General features: G+C 33.8%; 4 protein-coding genes across 4 annotated transcripts; all 4 read right to left on the bottom strand.

The window, feature by feature from the left end:
* Window positions 1-5,640: 5,640 nt before the first annotated feature.
* Window positions 5,641-8,018, bottom strand: LOC135140445 (zinc finger protein 711-like). Its single transcript, XM_064070991.1, has 3 exons — window positions 7,958-8,018; window positions 6,840-7,910; window positions 5,641-6,785 (listed from the first exon to the last, which is right to left on the bottom strand). Exon 2 carries the CDS (start codon window positions 7,899-7,901, stop codon window positions 7,026-7,028), a length of 876 nt encoding a protein of 291 aa, XP_063927061.1. The 5' UTR covers window positions 7,902-7,910; window positions 7,958-8,018; the 3' UTR covers window positions 5,641-6,785; window positions 6,840-7,025.
* Window positions 5,676-6,776, bottom strand: LOC135140353 (zinc finger protein 711-like). The gene has a single exon (XM_064070845.1). The coding sequence runs from the start codon at window positions 6,774-6,776 to the stop codon at window positions 5,676-5,678; it is 1,101 nt and encodes a 366-aa protein (XP_063926915.1).
* A 6,126-nt stretch (window positions 8,019-14,144) lies between the features above and the next one.
* On the bottom strand, window positions 14,145-16,938 carry LOC135140605 (putative zinc finger protein 66). The gene is made up of 3 exons (XM_064071224.1): window positions 16,862-16,938; window positions 15,403-16,814; window positions 14,145-15,355 (listed from the first exon to the last, which is right to left on the bottom strand). The coding sequence occupies exon 3, from the start codon at window positions 15,345-15,347 to the stop codon at window positions 14,244-14,246; it is 1,104 nt and encodes a 367-aa protein (XP_063927294.1). The 5' UTR covers window positions 15,348-15,355; window positions 15,403-16,814; window positions 16,862-16,938; the 3' UTR covers window positions 14,145-14,243.
* Window positions 15,750-16,805, bottom strand: LOC135140352 (zinc finger protein 142-like). The gene has a single exon (XM_064070844.1). The coding sequence runs from the start codon at window positions 16,803-16,805 to the stop codon at window positions 15,750-15,752; it is 1,056 nt and encodes a 351-aa protein (XP_063926914.1).
* Window positions 16,939-19,381: the final 2,443 nt, after the last annotated feature.

The following is a 19,381-nucleotide window of genomic DNA, read 5'->3' as shown; positions in this document are numbered from 1 at the left end:
TAAGAAATATTGAAAAACTAAAATATCAAAAGATTGAACAATCTAAAATTTAAAAATCCAAAAATTGAAAAATCGAAAAAGTAAAACACATCGAAAAATCCAGAAGTCAAAAATAGAAAAATCGAAGAATTGAAATATTCAAAAATCCTAAAACTGAAATATCTAAAAACTGAAAAATCGAAAAATCAAAAAATTAAAGAATTGAAGAACAGAAAAATCGAAACACTCGAAGGTAAAGAAATGGGAAAATCAAAACATCGATTAATTGAAAAATCTAAAAATTGAAAGTTTATAAAAGTCAAATTTGGAAAATTAAAAAATCGAAAATTTGACAAAATGACATGTGAAAAACAGAAAATCTAAAACCGCGAATTCGAAAAATCGAAAGATTTAAGAAATCGAAACATTCGAAAAATTCGAAAACTTGAAAAATTGAAATATCGAAGAACTGAAATGAAAAATCGACAAATCGAAAAATCTAAAATTTTAAAAATTAAAAAATCTAAAATTTAGAAATCGAAAAATTGAAAAATCGAAAAAGTAAAAAAGTCGACAATCGAAAAATCCAGGAGTAAAAAATCGAAAAGTCGAAGAATCAAAATATTGAAAAATCCGAAAACTGAGATATCGAAAAAATGAAAAATGAAAGAAAAACTGAAAAATGGGAAAACCTGAAAAATCCGAAAACTGAAATATCCAAAAACTGAACCTAAAAAATAAAAAAAATGAGCAATCGAAAAATCCATAAAGTGAAGTCGAAACTGTAAAAAATCGAAAAATTGAAAGATCAAAAACTTGAAAAATCAAAAAATTAAAGAATTGAAGAACAGGAAAATCGAAACACTCGAATGTCAAGAAATGGGAAAATCAAAACATCGATTAATTGAAAAATCGAAAAATCGAGAGTTTATAAAAGTCAAATTAAAAAAATTAAAAATCGAAAATTTGACAAAATGACATGTGAAAAACAGAAAATCTAAAACCGCGAATTTGAAAAATCAAAAGATCAAGAAATCGAAACATTCGAAAAATTCGAAAACTTGAAAAATTGAAATATCGCAGAACTGAAATGAAAAATCGAGAAATCGAAAAATCTAAAACTTTAAAAATTGAAAAATCAAAAAAGTGAAGTCGAAAAATAGAAACTTTAAAAAATCGAAAAATTGAAAAATCAAAAACCTGAAAAATAAAAAATTAAAGAATTGAAGAACAGAAAAATCGAAACACTCGAAGGTCAAGAAATGGAAAAATCAAAAATCGATTAATTGAAAAATCTAAAAATTGAGAGTTTATAAAAGTCAAATTTAAAAAATTAAAAATCGAAAATTTGACAAAATGACATGTGAAAAACAGAAAATCTAAAACCGGGTAGTCGAAAAATTAAAAGATTAAGAAATGGAAACATTCGAAAACTTGAAAAATTGAAATATCGAAGAACTGAAATGAAAAATCGAGAAATCGAAAAATCTAAAATTTTAAAAATTAAAAAATCTAAAATTTAAAAATCGAAAAATTGAAAATCGAAAAAGTAAAAAAGTCCACACATCGAAAAATCCAGGAGTCAAAAATCGAAAAGTCGAAGAATGAAAATATTGAAAAATCTCAAAACTGAAAAATGAAAGAAAAACTGAAAAATGGGAAAACCTGAAAAATCCGGAAACTGAAATATCCAAAAACTAAGAACCTAAAAAGTCAAAAAATTGAGCAATCGAAAAATCCATAAAGTGAAGTCGAAAAATCGAAACCTTAAAAAAACTAAAAAATGAAAAATCAAAAACCTGAAAAATCGAAAAATTAAAGAATTGAACAGGAATATCGAAACCCTCGAAAATCAAGAAATGGGAAAATCAAAACATCGATTAATTGAAAAATCGAAAAATTGAGAGTTTATAAAAGTCAAATTTGAAAAATTAAAAAATCGAAAATTTGACAAAATGACAATTGAAAAACAGAAAATCTAAAACTGGATAGTCGAAAAATCAAAAGATTAAGAAATGGAAACATTCAAAACATTCGAAAATTTGAAAAATTGAAATATCGCAGAACTGAAATAAAAAATCGAGAAATCGAAAAAACTAAAACTTTAAAAATTAAAAAATCTAAAATTTAAAAATCGAAAAATTGAAAAATCAAAAACCTGAAAAATCAAAAAATTAAAGAATTGAAGAACAGAACAATCGAAACACTCGAAGGTAAAGAAATGCGAAATCAAAACATCGATTAATTGAAAAATCGAAAAATTGAGAGTTTATAAAAGTCAAATTTGGAAAATTAAAAAATCGAAAATTTGACAAAATGACATGTGAAAAACAGAAAATCTAAAACCGCGAATTCGAAAAATCGAAAGATTAAGAAATCGAAACATTCGAAAAATTCGAAAACTTGAAAAATTGAAATATCGAAGAACTGAAATGAAAAATCGAGAAATCGAAAAATCTAAAATTTTAAAAATTAAAAAATCTAAAATTTAGGAATCGAAAAATTGAAAAATCGAAAAAGTAAAAAAGTCGACACATCGAAAAATCCAGGAGTCAAAAATCGAAAAGTCGAAGAATCAAAATATTGAAAAATCCGAAAACTGAGATCGAAAAACTGAAAAATGAAAGAAAAACTGAAAAATGGGAAAACCTGAAAAATCCGAAAACTGAAATATCCAAAAACTGAACCTAAAAAATCAAAAAATTGAGCAATCGAAAAATCCATAAAGTGAAGTCGAAACTGTAAAAAATCGAAAAATTGAAAGATCAAAAACCTGAAAAATCAAAAAATTAAAGAATTGAAGAACAGGAAAATCGAAACACTCGAATGTCAAGAAATGGGAAAATCAAAACATCGATTAATTGAAAAATCTAAAAATTGAGATTTTATAAAAATCAAATTTGAAAAATTAAAAAATCGAAAATTTGACAAAACGACAATTGAAAAACAGAAGATCTAAAACCGGGTAGTCGAAAAATCAAAAGATTAAGAAATGGAAACATTCGAAAACTTGAAAAATTGAAATATCGAAGAACTGAAATGAAAAATCGAGAAATCGAAAAATCTAAAATTTAAAAATCGAAAAATTGAAAATCGAAAAAGTAAAAAAGTCGACACATCGAAAAATCCAGAAGTCAAAAATCGAAAAGTCGAAGAATGAAAATATTGAAAAATCCCAAAACTGAAAAATGAAAGAAAAACTGAAAAATGGGAAAACCTGAAAAATCCGAAAACTGAAATATCCAAAAACTAAGAACCTAAAAAGTCAAAAAATTGAGCAATCGAAAAATCCATAAAGTGAAGTCGAAAAATCGAAACCTTGAAAACACTAAAAAATGAAAAATCAAAAACCTGAAAAATTGAAAAATTAAAGAATTGAACAGGAATATCGAAACCCTCGAAAGTCAAGAATTGGGAAAATCAAAACATCGATTAATTGAAAAATCGAAAAATGAACAGTTTATAAATGTCAAATTTGAAAAATTGAAAAATCGAAAATTTGAAAAAACGACAATTGAAAAACAGAAAATCTAAAAGCGAAAAGTCGAAAAATCGAAAGATTAAGAAATCGAAACATTTGAAAAATTGAAATATGGAAGAGCTAAAATGAAAAATCGAGAAATAGAAAAATCTAAAATTTTAAATATTGAAAAATTAAAATACAAAAAAATTGAGAAATCTAAAATTTAAAAATCGAAAAAGTAAAAAGTCGACACATCGAAAAATCCAGAAGTCAAAAATGGAAAAGTCGAAGAAGAGAAATATGGAAAAATCCCAAAACTGAAATATCGAAAAACTGAAAAAATGAAAGAAAAACTGACGAATCGAAAAACTGAAAAACCCCAAAACTGAAATATCCAAAAATTGAGAATCTAAAGAATCGAAAAATTGAAAAATCAAAAATCTGCAAAATCGTAAGATCGAAAAATTGAATAATAAGTAAACTGAAAAATCCTAAAACTGAAATGTCGAAAAACTGAAAAATCAAAAACCTGAAAAATCAAAAAATTAAAGAATTGAAGAACAGGAAAATCGAAACACTCGAAGGTCAAGAAATGGGAAAATCATTCGATTAATTGAAAAATCGAAAAATTGAGAGTTTATAAAATTCAAATTTGAAAAATTAAAAAATCGAAAATTTGACAAAATCACATTGAAAAACAGAAAATCTAGAACCGCGAATTCGAAAAATCAAAAGATTAAGAAATCGAAACATTTGAAAAATTCGAAAACTTGAAAAACTGAAATATCGAAGAACTGAAATGAAAAATCGAGAAATCGAAAAATCTAAAATTATAAAAATTAAACAATCTAAAATTTAAAAATCGAAAAATTGAAAAATCGAAAAAGTAAAAAAGTCGACACATCGAAAAATCCAGGAGTCAAAAATCGAAGTCGAAGAATCAAAATATTGAAAAATCCCAAAACTGAGATATCGACAAACTGAAAAATGAAAGAAAAACTGAAAAATGGAAAAACCTGAAAAATCCGAAAACTGAAATATCCAAAAACTGAGAACCTAAAAAGTCAAAAAATTGAGCAATCGAAAAATCCATAAAGTGAAGTCGAAACCTTATAAAATCGAAAAATTGAAATATCAAAAACCGGAAAAGTAAAAAAATTAAAGAATTGAAGAACGGGAAAATCGAAACACTCGAATGTCAAGAAATAGGAAAATCAAAACATTGATTAATTGAAAAATCTGAAAATTGAGAGTTAAATTTGAAAAATTAAAAAATCGAAAATTTGACAAAATGACAATTGAAAAACAGAAAATCTAAAACCGGAAAGTCGAAAAATCGAAAGATTAAAAAATCGAAACATTTGAAAAATTGAAATATGGAAGAGCTAAAATGAAAAATCGAGAAATAGAAAAATCTAAAATTTTAAATATTGAAAAATTAAAATACAAAAAAATTGAGAAATCTAAAATTTAAAAATCGAAAAAGTAAAAAGTCGACACATCGAAAAATCCAGAAGTCAAAAATGGAAAAGTCGAAGAACAGAAATATTGAAAATTCCCAAAACTGAAATATCGAAAAACTGAGAAATGAAAGAAAAACTGACGAATCGAAAAACTGAAAAATCCCAAAACTGAAATATCCAAAAACTGAGAATCTAAAGAATCGAAAAATTGAAAAATCAAAAATCTGCAAAATCGTAAGATCGAAAAATTGAATAATAAGTAAACTGAAAAATCCTAAAACTGAAATGTCGAAAAACTGAGAAATTAAAAAATTGAAAAATTGAGAAATCGAAAAATCAAAAAAGTGAAGTTGAAAAATCGAAACCTGAAAAAAAAAATTGAAAAACCAAAAAACCTGAAAAATCAATTAATTGAAAAATCGACAAATAAAGAGTTTATAAAAGTCAAAAATTGAAAAATCGAAATATTTAAAAATCGCAAAATTGAAGAGAAAAACTGAAAACCGAGAAATTGAAAAATTGAGAAATTAAAAATTAAATAATAAATAGGAGTAAACTGAAAAGTCCCCAAACTAAAATTTCGAAAAACTGAGAACTTTTTGATCCTATAAATCCTGAAATAGGGTAAAACCGAATGCTTTGAAATCTTGCAAGGGAAGTTCTACATAAACAACTTGGACGAATTTTTTTTCAAAATTTTAATCAAAAGTCAAAATATAAAACATATTACAGGTACACCAGTCGTTAAATGTTTGCATTACTTTTACCCTTTACTCCGAATGTTTACGAGTTACATGCCGTTTTAAATGCGACGAATTTTTACTCCTGAACGGACAACTGCCACACTCGTACCACTTAATTTTGTCTTCGTCTACGTGTTTCGCAGTGACATGCATGCCCAAATTGTTTTTATACTTAGTTCTGAACGCACAATCCCCACATTCGTACCACCTGACTTTATCTTCGTCTAAATGTCTCGTATTCACGTGTGACCTCAACGATTTTTCGTGCTTAGTTCTAAATGGACACTGTTTGCATTCGTACCACCTAACTTCTTCGTCATCCAAATGTCGATTATTTACGTGACGTTTTAAATTCGACACGTGTTTAGCTCTAAATGGACAACTTTCGCATTCGTACCACTTGATTTCTTCCTCGTTTAAATGTTTCCGAATTACGTGTATCTTCAAATCTGCTTTGGTCTTAGCTTTGAATGAACACTTTTTACACGGGTACCACCTAACGTCCTCGTGCTTCAAGTGCCGGGAATTTATGTGTCTCCGTAGACTCTTTTTTAGCTTAGTTTTAAACGGACACTTTTCACAGTCGTACCATTTGGCGTGTTGTTCGTCTAAATGGATACAATTCATGTGGTTTTTTAAACCTCGGTTCGTTGTACTCATGAATGGACACTTGTCGCACGCGTAGCGTTTGTGTAAGTGGCGCTTGTCTGTGTGTAGTTTTAAATAGTTTTTGGTTTCGGTTTTGTAGGGACATTCGGAACAGTAATACCAACCCTGTCCCGTACATAACGAACTGTGCCGAAGCAACGTCAACGACAGGTTTGTTTGGAAATCACACTTCTCGCAAACGTAGTTTCGTACGTTGAAAATCGTCGAAAAAGCGCCACTTTTAAAACCATGATATTTATCGATGTGTTGTTTGAATGAAACTGTTAATTGTGTTTCAAAATTGCAGTCTTTGCAGTAATAAGGCTCGATTGTGGCGTTCAGACATAAAGGTGACCGGTGGCGTCTGACGTGATTCGTCATAAAGAAGAACGAAGTGGTGAAATAGGGGCACAGTCTGCACTTGTGGACGTTTTTCGATGGAAGTCGTCCCTGGGGTGCTGAATATTCCAACATTGACATTTCGGGGGGCTACAATAGTTTGTTTAAATTAAAAATGCACTGTTTTGATAAAACTAACCTAACATTTTTGCACATAACCTCAATATGTGTCAAAAATTGACACATCCACGCATTGCCAACCTAGATTCACGGTTGGCACGACTGCAACAAATGTCAAACACTATTAAATTCGTTTTTATTCATAATCTTGTTGAAAAGATTAGGTCACACAAAATATACACATTCAACTAAAATCTGACACATTTGTGGCTATTTGTGACGCTTTAAACTGCCGCTGCGTTTCGGTTTAAATGAACAATACTGGCACTGATGCCACTTGATCTCCATATGGACCTCCACATGGCGATTTAATTGTGTTTTAGTCCTACTTCTGAACGAACAGTTATCACACTCGTACCACTTGATTTTGTCCACGTCTGGGTGTTTTCTACTCACGTGTGTCTTTAAAGATTTTTCGTACTTAGTTTTGAACGGACACTCATCACATTTGTGCCATTTGACATCGTCGTTCAAGTGTGAGGTGTTAACGTGTCTAGTTAAACTAATTTTTGTTTTAGTCTTGAACGGACACTTGTCACACTTGTGCCACCCAACGTCTCGATCGTCCAACTGCAGTCGCGTCAAGTGGACTTTTAAAGCTTTCTTGTACGTATGTTTGTTCGAAAAATGGGTGCTTTCAAAGTGACGTTTTAAATTATCTATGACGTTAGCTTTGTAAGGACATTCCGCACAGTAATACCAACGCACGTCGTCATTTTCTTTCTTATCCCTACAACAGTCTAAAGTATGCTGGAGCCACTTTAACCACGTGTTTGTTTCGAAACCACATTTCCCACAAACGTAGTGTTCTACGTGAAAGTCACTTTTCAGGTCACGGTGTTCATCGATGTGCTGTTTGAACAAAACCGTCAATTCTGTCTTAAAACCGCAGTCTTTGCAGTAGTAGGCTTCGATTTTGGCGCTGTCGCAAGTAAATTGTTGCTGAGGTGACCGGTGGCGTCGCACGTGGTTGACCATAAGAAAAAGCAAGGTTGTGGAATAGGGGCACAGTTTGCAGATGTGGACGTTTTTCCATGACGATCTACCGTGTGTTGCGATGGCTTCGCAGTAGTCCAAAGTTGACATCTCGGCCGACTAAAAGGGTTTTATCACACGAGGGAAGAATGGTGGCACTTTCTTACCCAAACCTCGCCAGGTGGATTAAGACTAGAAACGATTAAAATTTTTTCATACACGTGCAACTTCGACACACCTAACCACACAAATTGGAGCGAATAGCGCACTTCCGGGTCCGGGAAATTTTAAATGGTGGTGTACCATTTCGAATTTTCGGTAGATATATTGACTCTAGCTACTTAATCTTAGCCAACTAGACTTTTCTGCTTCTTTACATCTGTTACATTATTTTTTGCATTTTTATCATAGTACGAGGATTTAAGTTGATTACTACAAAAATTTACCATTTTAGACATGTTTTAAGTTTCTTGTTGTCCAAATAAGTCTAGACCTATTAAGAAAAAAAGGCAAAATTTAGCCCCGCCCACCCGCCCTGTCTCAATTGTAATGATTTTGGTTATTCGTCGTGAGCCAAGAGGGCGGAGTTTAACTGCAAAATCCTTATTTCTCTACTATGAGAAATTAAAAATATGTTTTTGAGTATCGTGTTGTTCAAAGAATACTATGTATATTAAGTAAAAAATAAAGCCTAAGATCAAGCCCCACCCATACCCGCCCCAACCTCAATTCTCAGTTGTGATGAATTTTCCATTCGTTGTCAGATCGAGGGGCGGGGCTTAATTGCAATTTCCATATTTGTCTAGAAGAATTAACCAATTTCAACATGTTTTAAGTTTCTTGTTCTGAAAAAACGACTACGTATATTAAGAAAAAAGGGAAAATATAAGCCCCGCCCACCCGCCCGATCTCAATTGTGATGATTTTTCTTATTCGTCGTGAGTCGAGGGGCGGAGCGTAATTGCAAAATCGATATTTCCCTATAGAACTTTACCATTTTAACGATGTTTTAAGTTTCTTGTTGTGAAAAGACGGCTACGTATAAGAAGAAAAAGCGCAAAATATAAGCCCCACCCACCCGCCCTATCCCAATTGTGATGAAATTTTTATTCGTCATAAGTCAAGAGGGCGGAGCTTAATTGCAAAATCCATATTTCCTTACCAAAATTTACCATTTTAAATGTGTTTCGAGTTTCTAAGAATAAAAAAAATCATCACGATCGAGACGGGGTGGGTGGGCGGGGTTAAAATTTTGCCTTTGTTTCTTAACGTAGATAGTATTCTTTGAACAACACGATACTCAAAACCATGTTTTTTATTTCTTGTAAAGAAAAAAGTATTTTGCAGTTAAGCTCCGCCCTATTGGTTCACGGCGAATAAAAAATTCATCACAAACGAGATAGGGCGGGTGGGCGGGCTTAAATTTTGTCTTTTTGTTTTAATATTTGTAGACTTCTTTTCACAACATGAAACTTACAACATGTTTAAAATGGAAAATATCGATTTTACTATTAAGCTTCGCCTCATAATTGCAAAATCCTTATGTCCTTGCAAAAATGTACCATTTTAATGATGTTCTAAGTTTTTTGTTGAGAAAAGATGGCTATGTATATTAAAAAGACAGAAGCAAAATATAAGCCCCGCCCACCCGCCCTGTCTCATTTGTAATGATTTTCGTTATTCGTCGTGAGCCAAGAGGGCGAAGCTTAACTACAAAATCCTTATTTCTCTACTTAGAGAGATTAAAAATATGTTTTTGAGTATCGTGTTGTTCAAAGAATACCATGTATATTAAGAAAAAAATAAAGCCAAAGATTAGGCCCCACCCATACCCGCCCCGATCTCAATTCTCAGTTGTGATGAATTTTCCATTCGTTGTGAGATCGAGGGGCGGAGCTTAATTGCAATATCCATATTTGTCTAGAAGAATTAACCAATTTAAACATATTTTAAGTTTCTTTGTGTGAAAATATGAATACACATATTAAGAACAAACGGAAAAATATAAGCCCCGCCCACCCACCCTATCTCAATTGTGACGATTTTTCTTATTCGTCGTGAGTCGAGGGGCGGAGCATAATTGTAAAAACCTTATTTTTCTACATGAAATTACCATGTTAAATGTGTTCTTAAGTAATCGTGTTATACAAACAAAACTAAATGTATTACATAATTAAAAAAGAAAACCAAAATAGAAGCCCCACCCATCCGTCTCGATCTCAAGCGTGATGAATTTTTCATTCGTTGTCAGACCGAGGGGTGGAGCGTAATTGCAAAATCGATATTTCCCTATTGAAATTTACCATTTTAGGCATGTTTTAAGTTTCTTGTTGTGAAAAGACGGCTACGTGTAATAAGAAAACGCGCAAAATATAAGCCCCACCCATCCGCCCCATCTCAATTGTGATGATATTTTTATTCGTCATAAGTCAAGGGGGCGGAGCTTAATTGAAAAATCTATATTTCCTTACCAAAATTTACCATTTTAAATGTGTTTCGAGTTTCTAAGAATAAAAAAAATCATCACAATCGAGACGGGGTGGGTGGGCGGGGTTAAAATTTTGCCTTTGTTTCTTAACGTAGATAGTATTCTTTGAACAACACGATACTCAAAACCATGTTTTTTATTTCTTGTAAAGAAAAAAGTATTTTGCAGTTAAGCTCCGCCCTATTGGTTCACGGCGAATAAAAAATTCATCACAAATGAGATAGGGCGGGTGGGCGGGCTTAAATTTTGTCTTTTTGTTTCTTGTTATTGTTAATTTTTAATTTTAATTTTTAGTTTTTCCTGTAATTGGGTGTAACCCCGTTGGAAAATAAAAAAAAAATAAAAAAAATAAAATAAAATATGTGCAGACTTCTTTTCACAACATGAAACTTAAAACATGTTTAAAATGGAAAATTTGTAGAAGGAAATATCGATTTTACTATTAGGCTCCGCCCATAATTGCAAAATCTATATTTCCTTGCAAAAATATACCATTTTAATGATGTTGTAAGTTTTTTGTTGTGAAAAGATGGCTATGTATATTAAGAAGACAAAAAGCAAAATATGAGCCCCGCCCACCCGCCCTGTCTCACTTGTAATGATTTTCGTTATTCGTCGTTAGCCAAGAGGGCAGAGCTTAACTACAAAATCCTTATTTCTCTACTATGAGAAATTAAAAATATGTTTTTGAGTATCGTGTTGTTCAAAGAATACCATGTATATTAAGAAAAAAATAAAGCCAAAGATTAGGCCCCACCCATAACCGCCCCGATCTCAGTTCTCAGTTGTGATGAATTTTCCATTCGTTGTGAGATCGAGGGGCGGGGCTTAATTGCAATATCCATATTTGTCTAGATGAATTAACCATTTTAAACATATTTTAAGTTTCTTTGTGTGAAAATATGAATACACATATTAAGAAAAAACGGCAAAATATAAGCCCCGCCCACCCACCCTATCTCAATTCTGATGATTTTTCTTATTCGTCGTGAGTCGAGGGGCGGAGCTTAATTGTAAAATCGATATTTCCCTATGGAAATTTACCATTTTAGGCACGTTTTAAGTTTCTTGTTGTGAAAAGACGGCTACGTATAAGAAGAAAAAGCGCAAAATATAAGCCCCGCCCACCCGCCCTATCCCAATTGTGATGATATTTTTATTCGTCATAAGTCAAGAGGGCGGAGCTTAATTGCAAAATCCATATTTCCTTACCAAAATTTACCATTTTAAATGTGTTTCGAGTTTCTAAGAATAAAAAAAATCATCACGATCGAGAAGGGGTGGGTGGGCGGGGTTAAAATTTTGCCTTTTTTTCTAACGTATAAAGTATTCTTTGAACAACACGATACTCAAAACCATGTTTTTTATTTCTGGTAAAGAAAAAAGTATTTTGCAGTTAAGCTCCGCCCTCTTGGTTCACGGCCAATAAAAAATTCATCACAAATGAGATAGGGCGGGTGGGCGGGCTTAAATTTTGTCTTTTTGTTTTAATATTTGTAGACTTCTTTTCACAACATGAAACTTAAAACGTGTTTAAAATGGAAATTTGTAGAAGGAAATATCGATTTTACTATTAAGCTCCGCCCCATAATTGCAAAATCCATATTTCCTTGCAAAAATGTACCATTTTAATGATGTTCTAAGTTTTTTGTTGTGAAAAAATGACTATGTATATTAAGTAGACAAAAAGCAAAATATAAGCCCCGCCCACCCGCCCTGTCTCGCTTGTAATGATTTTCGTTATTCGTCGCGAACCAAGAGGGCGGAGCTTAACTACAAAATCCTTATTTCTCTACTATGAGAAATTAAAAATATGTTTTTGAGTAACGTGTTGTTCAAAGAATACCATGTATATTAAGAAAAAAATAAAGCCAAAGATTAGGCCCCAGCCATACCCGCCCCGATCAGAATTCTCAGTTGTGATGAATTTTCCATTCGTTGTGAGATCGAGGGCGGGGCTTAATTGCTATATCGATATTTGTCTAGATGAATTAACCATTTTAAACATATTTTAAGTTTCTTTGTGTAAAAAGATGAATACACATATTAAGAAAAAACGGCAAAATATAAGCCCCGCCCACCCACCCTATCTCAATTGTGACGATTTTTCTTATTCGTAGTGAGTCGAGGGGCGGAGCATAATTGTAAAAACCTTATTTTTCTACATGAAATTACCATGTTAAATGTGTTCTGAAGTAATCGTGTTATACAAACAAAATTAAATGTATTACATAATTAAAAAAGAAAACCAAAATTGAAGCCCCCCCCCATCCGTTTCGATCTCAAGCGTGATGAATTTTTCATTCGTTGTCAGACCGAGGGGCGGAGCGTAATTGCAAAATCGATATTCCCCTATAGAAATTTATCATTTTAGGCATGTTTTAAGTTTCTTGTTGTGAAAAGACGGCTACGTATAATAAGAAAACGCTCAAAATATAAGCCCCACCCACCCGCCCTATCTCAATTGTGATCATATTTTTATTCGTCATAAGTCAAGAGGGCGGAATTTAATTGCAAAATCCATATTTCCTTACCAAAATTTACCATTTTAAATGTGTTTCGAGTTTCTAAGAATAAAAAAAAATCATCACAATCGAGACGGGGTGGGTGGGCGGGGTTAAAATTTTGCCTTTTTTTCTAACGTATATAGTATTCTTTGAACAACACGATACTCAAAACCAATTTTTTTATTTCTGGTAAAGAAAAAAGTATTTTGCAGTTAAGCTCCGCCCTCTTGGTTCACGGCGAATAAAAAATTAATCACAAATGAGATAGGGCGGGTGGGCGGGCTTAAATTTTGTCTTTTTGTTTTAATATGTGTAGACTTCTTTTCACAACATGAAACTTAAAACATGTTTAAAATGGAAATTTGTAGAAGGAAATATCGATTTTACTATTAAGCTCCGCCCCATAATTGCAAAATCCATATTTCCTTGCAAAAATGTACCATTTTAATGATGTTCTAAGTTTTTTGTTGGGAAAAGATGGCTATGTATATTAAAAAGACAGAAGCAAAATATAAGCCCCGCCCACCCGCCCTGTCTCACTTGTAATGATTTTCGTTATTCGTCGTGAGCCAAGAGGGCGGAGCTTAACTACAAAATCCTTATTTCTCTACTATGAAAAATTAAAAATATGTTTTTGAGTATCGTGTTGTTCAAAGAATACTATGTATATTAAGTAAAAAATAAAGCCAAAGATTAGGCCCTACCCATACCCGCCCCGATCTCAATTCTCCGTTGTGATGAATTTTCCATTCGTTGTGAGATCGAGGGGCGGGGCTTAATTGCAATTTCCATATTTGTCTAGAAGAATTAACCATTTTAAACATATTTTAAGTTTCTTTGTGTGAAAATATGAATACACATATTAAGAACAAACGGAAAAATATAAGCCCCGCCCACCCACCCTATCTCAATTGTGATGATTTTTCTTATTCGTCGTGAGTCGAGGGGCGGAGCTTAATTGTAAAATCCTTATTTTTCTACGTAAAATTATCATGTTAAATGTGTTCTTAAGTAATCGTGTTATACAAAAAAAACTAAATGTATTACATAATTAAAAAAGAAAACCAAAATAGAAGCCCCACCCATTCGTCTCGATCACAAGCGTGATGAATGTTTCATTCGTTGTCAGACCGAGGGGCGGAGCGTAATTGCAAAATCGATATTTCCCTATAGAAATTTACCATTTTAGGCATGTTTTAAGTTTCTTGTTGTGAAAAGATGGCTATGTATATGAAGAAGACAAAAAGCTAAATATAAGCCCCGCCCACCCGCCCCATCTCAATTGTAATGAATTTTTTATTCGTTATGAGATCGGGAGGCGGAGCTTAACTACAAAGTCCGCATGTTTAGATTTAAACCACCATCAATTATTTTTTATTAAAAATCTTAAACAGGTAGTCTCAAAATATAACACTTTACACAATGCTTACATGAATGTTAAAAAAAACAACACTAAATCTAAATCTCGTGTGCTTTGTTGTGCTTATACAAACTCGATCCATATTTAGTTTTGTACGAACACTGTTCGCATTTGTACCACTTAACGTCCTTTCCGTTCAAATGGCGGCAATTAATGTGACACTTTAACTCATTGATGCGTTTCGCCTCATATGGGCAATATTCGCACTGATACGGTTTGATCTCTGAATGCACCTTTACGTGCCTCACTAAATTCCTTCGTGCTTTAGTTCTGTACGAACAATTTGCACATTCAAACCATTTAACGTCTTCTTTATTCAGGTGAATTAGTTGTGGGTGTTGTTTTAGACTATTTCCGGATTTGGCTTTGAATGGGCACTTTTCAGACCATCCGACATCGTTTTGTTTGGAGTGGAAACGACTCAGATGGAGTTCCAAGTCTGCTTTACGTTTGGTTTTAAAAGGACACTGTTCGCATTTATATTGAATCAAGTTTAAGTGTCTGTAAATTCCGTGGAATGTTAAGTATCGTTTACACTTAGTTTTGAAAGAACACTCGTCGCATTTGCACCATTCGACATCGTTATTATGCACGTGTTTTTTTAAAACACTTTTCGACCCAGTTTTGAAAATACATTTTTCGCACTTGTGTTCATCACCTAGGTGGAACAGACGACTGTGCTCTCTTAAACATGAGCTATAATGAGATCTGAATGGGCAGTCGGAGCATGCGTAGCGCTTGCTCAAGTTTTGAAGATTCACTTTCGTTTCCACGCATGTCGAACTATGCTGAAGCCACTTGAACAAGAAATTTGTTTGGAAGTGGCATTTTTCGCACACGTAGTTTTGTATACTGAAGTCCTCGCTTGATAAATCGCCTCGTTTAAGACCGTGATACTTATTAATGTGTTGTTTGAACAAAATTGTTAGTTCCGTTTGAAAATCGCAGTCTTTGCAGTAATAGGATTCGATTTTGGGGTTCGAACAAGTAAATTTTTCCAGGGTAGAACGGTGCCGCCTCACGTGGTTCACCATTAAGACGAGCGATGTTGAAAAATAGGGGCACAGTTTACAGTTATGGACGTTTTTCCAGGATGATCTTCCCAGTGCTGCGAGTGCTTCCGAAAATTCCAGCGTCGACATTTTGGTGCCTGAAATCGTTTTATTACACGAGAGAAGCAGTTGTGAGTTTAGTTACCTCAATAAATCGTGTTAAAGTGGATATTTGACACGTTATTCCAAAACACCAGAGTTCTAACCTAACATTTTGACGTCACATTTGATGTGACGATTTTTGGAAAAATGCATAGAAAATAGAAAAATGAGTAAGAAAACTAGGTATAATAATCTGAGTTAGAACATTACACATATTATACTTAATTATACTACTGTGTGGGTACACATAACCTCAAAAACTGAATCAACCAATGACACGAGAGTCAATGGGAAACAAGAAAGAGGTGGGCCCGTTCCGTATTTCACTTTAATAATAGTAATATTAATAATTATTTAAAATAAATATGTAATATAATAAAATAGTTACAATTAAATACCCTCAACTAAATCCGCCGCGTGTTTTTTTTTGTGTCTGTAAAAAGACGCCCCACTTTTGCTCTTGTAACAACAGTGTTCACATTTGTACCATCTGGCTTCGGTTCCATGTAAATGTCGACAATTTATGTGACGCTTTAAATCGCCACTGCGTTTCGCCTTATGTGGACAATATTCGCACTGATACGATTTAGTCTCCACGTGGACTTTCATGTGTACTTTTAAATCACACCTTGCTTTACTTTTGTACGAACATTTCGCACATTCGTACCACTTAACTCTCTCGTCATCCAGATGTCGACAATTTATATGAGTTTTTAAATGTTCCGCTTGTTTAGTCTTGTACGGGCAGTCCTTACATTCGTACCACTTAATTTTTTCCTCGTCTGTGTGTTTAGCAGTCACGTGAACCACCAAAGAACGTCTATACTTGCTCTTGAAAAGGCACTGGTCGCATTCGTACCATTTAACGTCTTCGTCGTTCGAATGTAAGCGGTCTATGTGGCTTTTTAAAGTGCTTTTTAGTTTGGTTTTGAATGGACAATGTTTACATTCGTACCACTTAACCTTTTCTTCATCTAGATGTTTCAAAGTTATGTGTGTCTTTAAATAATTTTTATGTACGGTTTCGAATGGACATTCAGTACAGTGATACCTCACACTTTGATGATTTGATTTCTGTCTTGTGCATGTCGAAGAATGCTGAAGCCACTTTAACAAGAGATTTGTTTCAAAGTTGCATTTTTCGCAAACGTACTTTTGTATGATGAAATCGTCTCCAAACTGTCTCTTAAGGCCGTGATTTTTATTCAAGTGTTGTTTGAACTCGATCGTTAGTGATGTTTTAAAATCGCAATCTTTACAGTAATATTCTTCGATTTTGGCGTTTGAGCATGCGAATTTTTCTAAGGATGAATGCCGTCGGCTCGAGTGGTTCACCATAAGAAAAAGTGAGGTTGTGAAATAGGGGCATTCTTCACACCGGTGGGCGTTTTTCCATGAAGATCGTCCCCATGGTTCAACAGTTTCGGAGTACTCCAAAGTTGACATTTAGGCCAGCTGAAACCGATCGTCACACCGGGGAAGAATTGTGGCATTTTTCTTACGTAAATCCCGTGATTATAAAATTTTTCATAAACTAGAAGCTTCGTCAGTTCATCATTATTGACCTATTTGGAATTTGGACTGGGCGTTGCTGTTTGACAGCTATAAAAATAATAATGTCAACATAAGTAGGCAACCAGTAATACCCAATCGGGACGAGGCTCCGTTATCAAATTAATTTCACTGGTTCTGTGTTTCACCGCTTATTTCGGCGATGAAAACCTTGTAGTTCTTTTTTATTTTGAGGAATCGGAATTTCTATTTTCTCGTTCTCGATTTGAACGCCCATATTTAATTTCTTGCAAACCTAGCTAGCATTTTTCTAACCTAAATTTTATGTTACGTTTTTGAGATATTTTAAATACTTTCTCTAAAACCTTCTCTGAATTATCGAAATTTTTGGGATATAATATAACAAATCCTCAGAACACCAGAATCCTCAAATCCTCAGAACACCATAATCCTCAAATCCTAAGAACACCAGAATGCTCATATCCTTAGAAAATCATAATCCTCAAACCCTTAGAACACCAGAATCTTCAAATCCTCAGAACATCATAATCCTACCAAAGTCCTCAATCCTCAGAACACAATTATCCTTAAATCCTCAGAACTTCGTAATCCTCAACCTCGTCCTTTTTGTCTTTTTCGTTCTTTTCGTCCTTTTCGTCATTTCGTTCTTTTCATCCTTTAGTCGTCCTTTTCGTCTTTTTCGTTCTTTCCGTCGTTTTCGTCCTATTCGTCGTTCTTTTCGTCCTTTTCGTTATTTTCATCCCTTTCGTATTTTTCGTCATTTCGTCCTATTCGTCCTTTTCGTTTTCCGCCGTTTTTCGTTCTTTTCGTCCCTTTTTGTCTTTTTCGTTCTTTTCATCCTCATGGTCTATTTTCGTCCGTTTTGTCCTTTTTCGTCCTTTTTGTCTTTTTTTGTTCTTTCTCGTCCTTTACGTACTTTTTGTCGTTATTCGTCCTTTTTGTCTTTTTTCGTTCTTTTTCGTCCTTTGCGTACTTTTTGTCCTTGTTCGTTCTTGTCCTTTTTCGTCCTTTTTTGTCCTTCTTCGTGCTTTTCGTCCTTTTTCATTCTTTTCGTGCTTTCCGTCCTTTTTCGTCCATTTTCGTACTTTTCGTCCTTATCGTCCTTTTTCATGCTGTTCGTCCTTTTCTTCCTCGTCCTTTTTATCCCTTTTCGTCCTTTTTCGTACGTTTCGCCTTTTTCGTCCTTTTCGTCCTTTTGCGTCCTTTTTCGTCCTTTTTCGGTTTTTTTCGTCCTTTCTCGGCCTTTTCGTCCTTTTTCCTTCTTTTCCGTCCGTTTTTGGCCTTTGCCGTCTTCTACGCCTTTTGTCGTCCATTTTCGTCCTTCTTAGTCCTCATCGTCTTTTTTCGTCCTTCTTCGTCCTCTTTCGTTCTTTTTCGTCCTTTCCGTCCTTTTTCGTTCATTTTCGTCCTTCTTGGTTCCTTTCCGTCCTTTTTCGTCCATTTTCGTCCTTGGTTCTTTTTCGTCCTTATTTGTCCTTTTCGTCCTTTTCGTCCTTTTTCGTTCTTATTATCCTTTTTCGTCCTTTTTTGTCCTTTTCTTCCTTTTCGTCCTTTTTCGTCTGTTTTTGTCCTTGTTCGTCCTTATTCGTCCTTTTCGTCCTATTTCGTCCTTTGCGTCCTTTTTCGTCCTTTGCGTCCTTTTTCGTCCTTTTTCATCCTTTTCGTCCTCTTTCGTCCTCTTTCGTCCTCCTCGTCCTGTTTATCCTTTTTCGTCCTTTTTTCGTTCTTATTATCCTTTTTTGTCCTTTTGTGTCCTTTTCATCCTTTTAGTCCTTTTTCGTCCTTTTTGTCTGTTTTTGTCCTCTTTCGTCCTTTTCGTCTGTTTTCGTTCTTTTTCGTCCTTTTTTGCCCTTATTATCCTTTTTCATCCTGTTTCGTCCTTTTCGTCCTGTTCGTCTTTTTTCGTCCTTTTTCGTCCTTTTCGTCTGTTTTCGTCCTTTTCATCCTCTTCGTCCTTTTTCGTCCTTTTTCTTCCTTCTTGGTCCTTTTTCCTCCTTTATCGTCCTTTTTCGCCCTTATTATCCTTTTTCGTCCTTTATCGTCCTTTTTCCTACTTTTCGTCCTGTTCGTCCTTATTCGTCCTTTTTCGTCCTTTTCGTCCTTTCTCGTTCTTATTATCCTTTTTCGCCCTTTTTTGTCCTTTTCTTCCTTTTCGTCCTTTTTCGTCTGTTTTTGTCCTTTTTCGTCCTTATTCGTCCTTTTCGTCCTTTGCGTCCTTTTTCGTCCTTTGCGTCCTTTTTCGTCCTTTTTCATCCTTTTCGTCCTCTTTCGTCCTCCTCGTCCTGTTTATCCTTTTTCGTCCGTTTTTCGTTCTTATTATCCTTTTTTGTCCTTTTGTGTCCTTTTCTTCCTTTTAGTCCTTTTTCGTCCTTTTCGTCTGTTTTTGTCCTTTTTCGTCCTTTTTCATCCTTTTCGTCCTTGTTCGTCCTTTTCGTCTGTTTTCGTCCTTTTCGTCGTTTTCGTCGTTTTCGTCCTTTTTCGTCCTTTTA

The sequence above is a fragment of the Zophobas morio genome, unplaced genomic scaffold (assembly GCF_036711695.1).
Source record: "Zophobas morio isolate AGI-343-1 ecotype UQ-CSIRO unplaced genomic scaffold, CSIRO_AGI_Zmor_V1 ptg000040l, whole genome shotgun sequence".
NCBI classification, from domain to species: Eukaryota; Metazoa; Arthropoda; class Insecta; order Coleoptera; family Tenebrionidae; genus Zophobas; species Zophobas morio.
The sequence above is the reverse complement of the archived record's forward strand: the minus strand, read 5'-3'. Positions and strand labels throughout refer to the sequence as shown.

Bases quoted from the DNA above. Each gene is read 5' to 3' on its own strand.
- LOC135140353 (XM_064070845.1), bottom strand. From the start codon at position 6,776: ATGTCAATGTTGGAATATTCAGCACCCCAGGGACGACTTCCATCGAAA.
- LOC135140445 (XM_064070991.1), bottom strand. From the start codon at position 7,901: ATGTCAACTTTGGACTACTGCGAAGCCATCGCAACACACGGTAGATCG.
- LOC135140605 (XM_064071224.1), bottom strand. From the start codon at position 15,347: ATGTCGACGCTGGAATTTTCGGAAGCACTCGCAGCACTGGGAAGATCA.
- LOC135140352 (XM_064070844.1), bottom strand. From the start codon at position 16,805: ATGTCAACTTTGGAGTACTCCGAAACTGTTGAACCATGGGGACGATCT.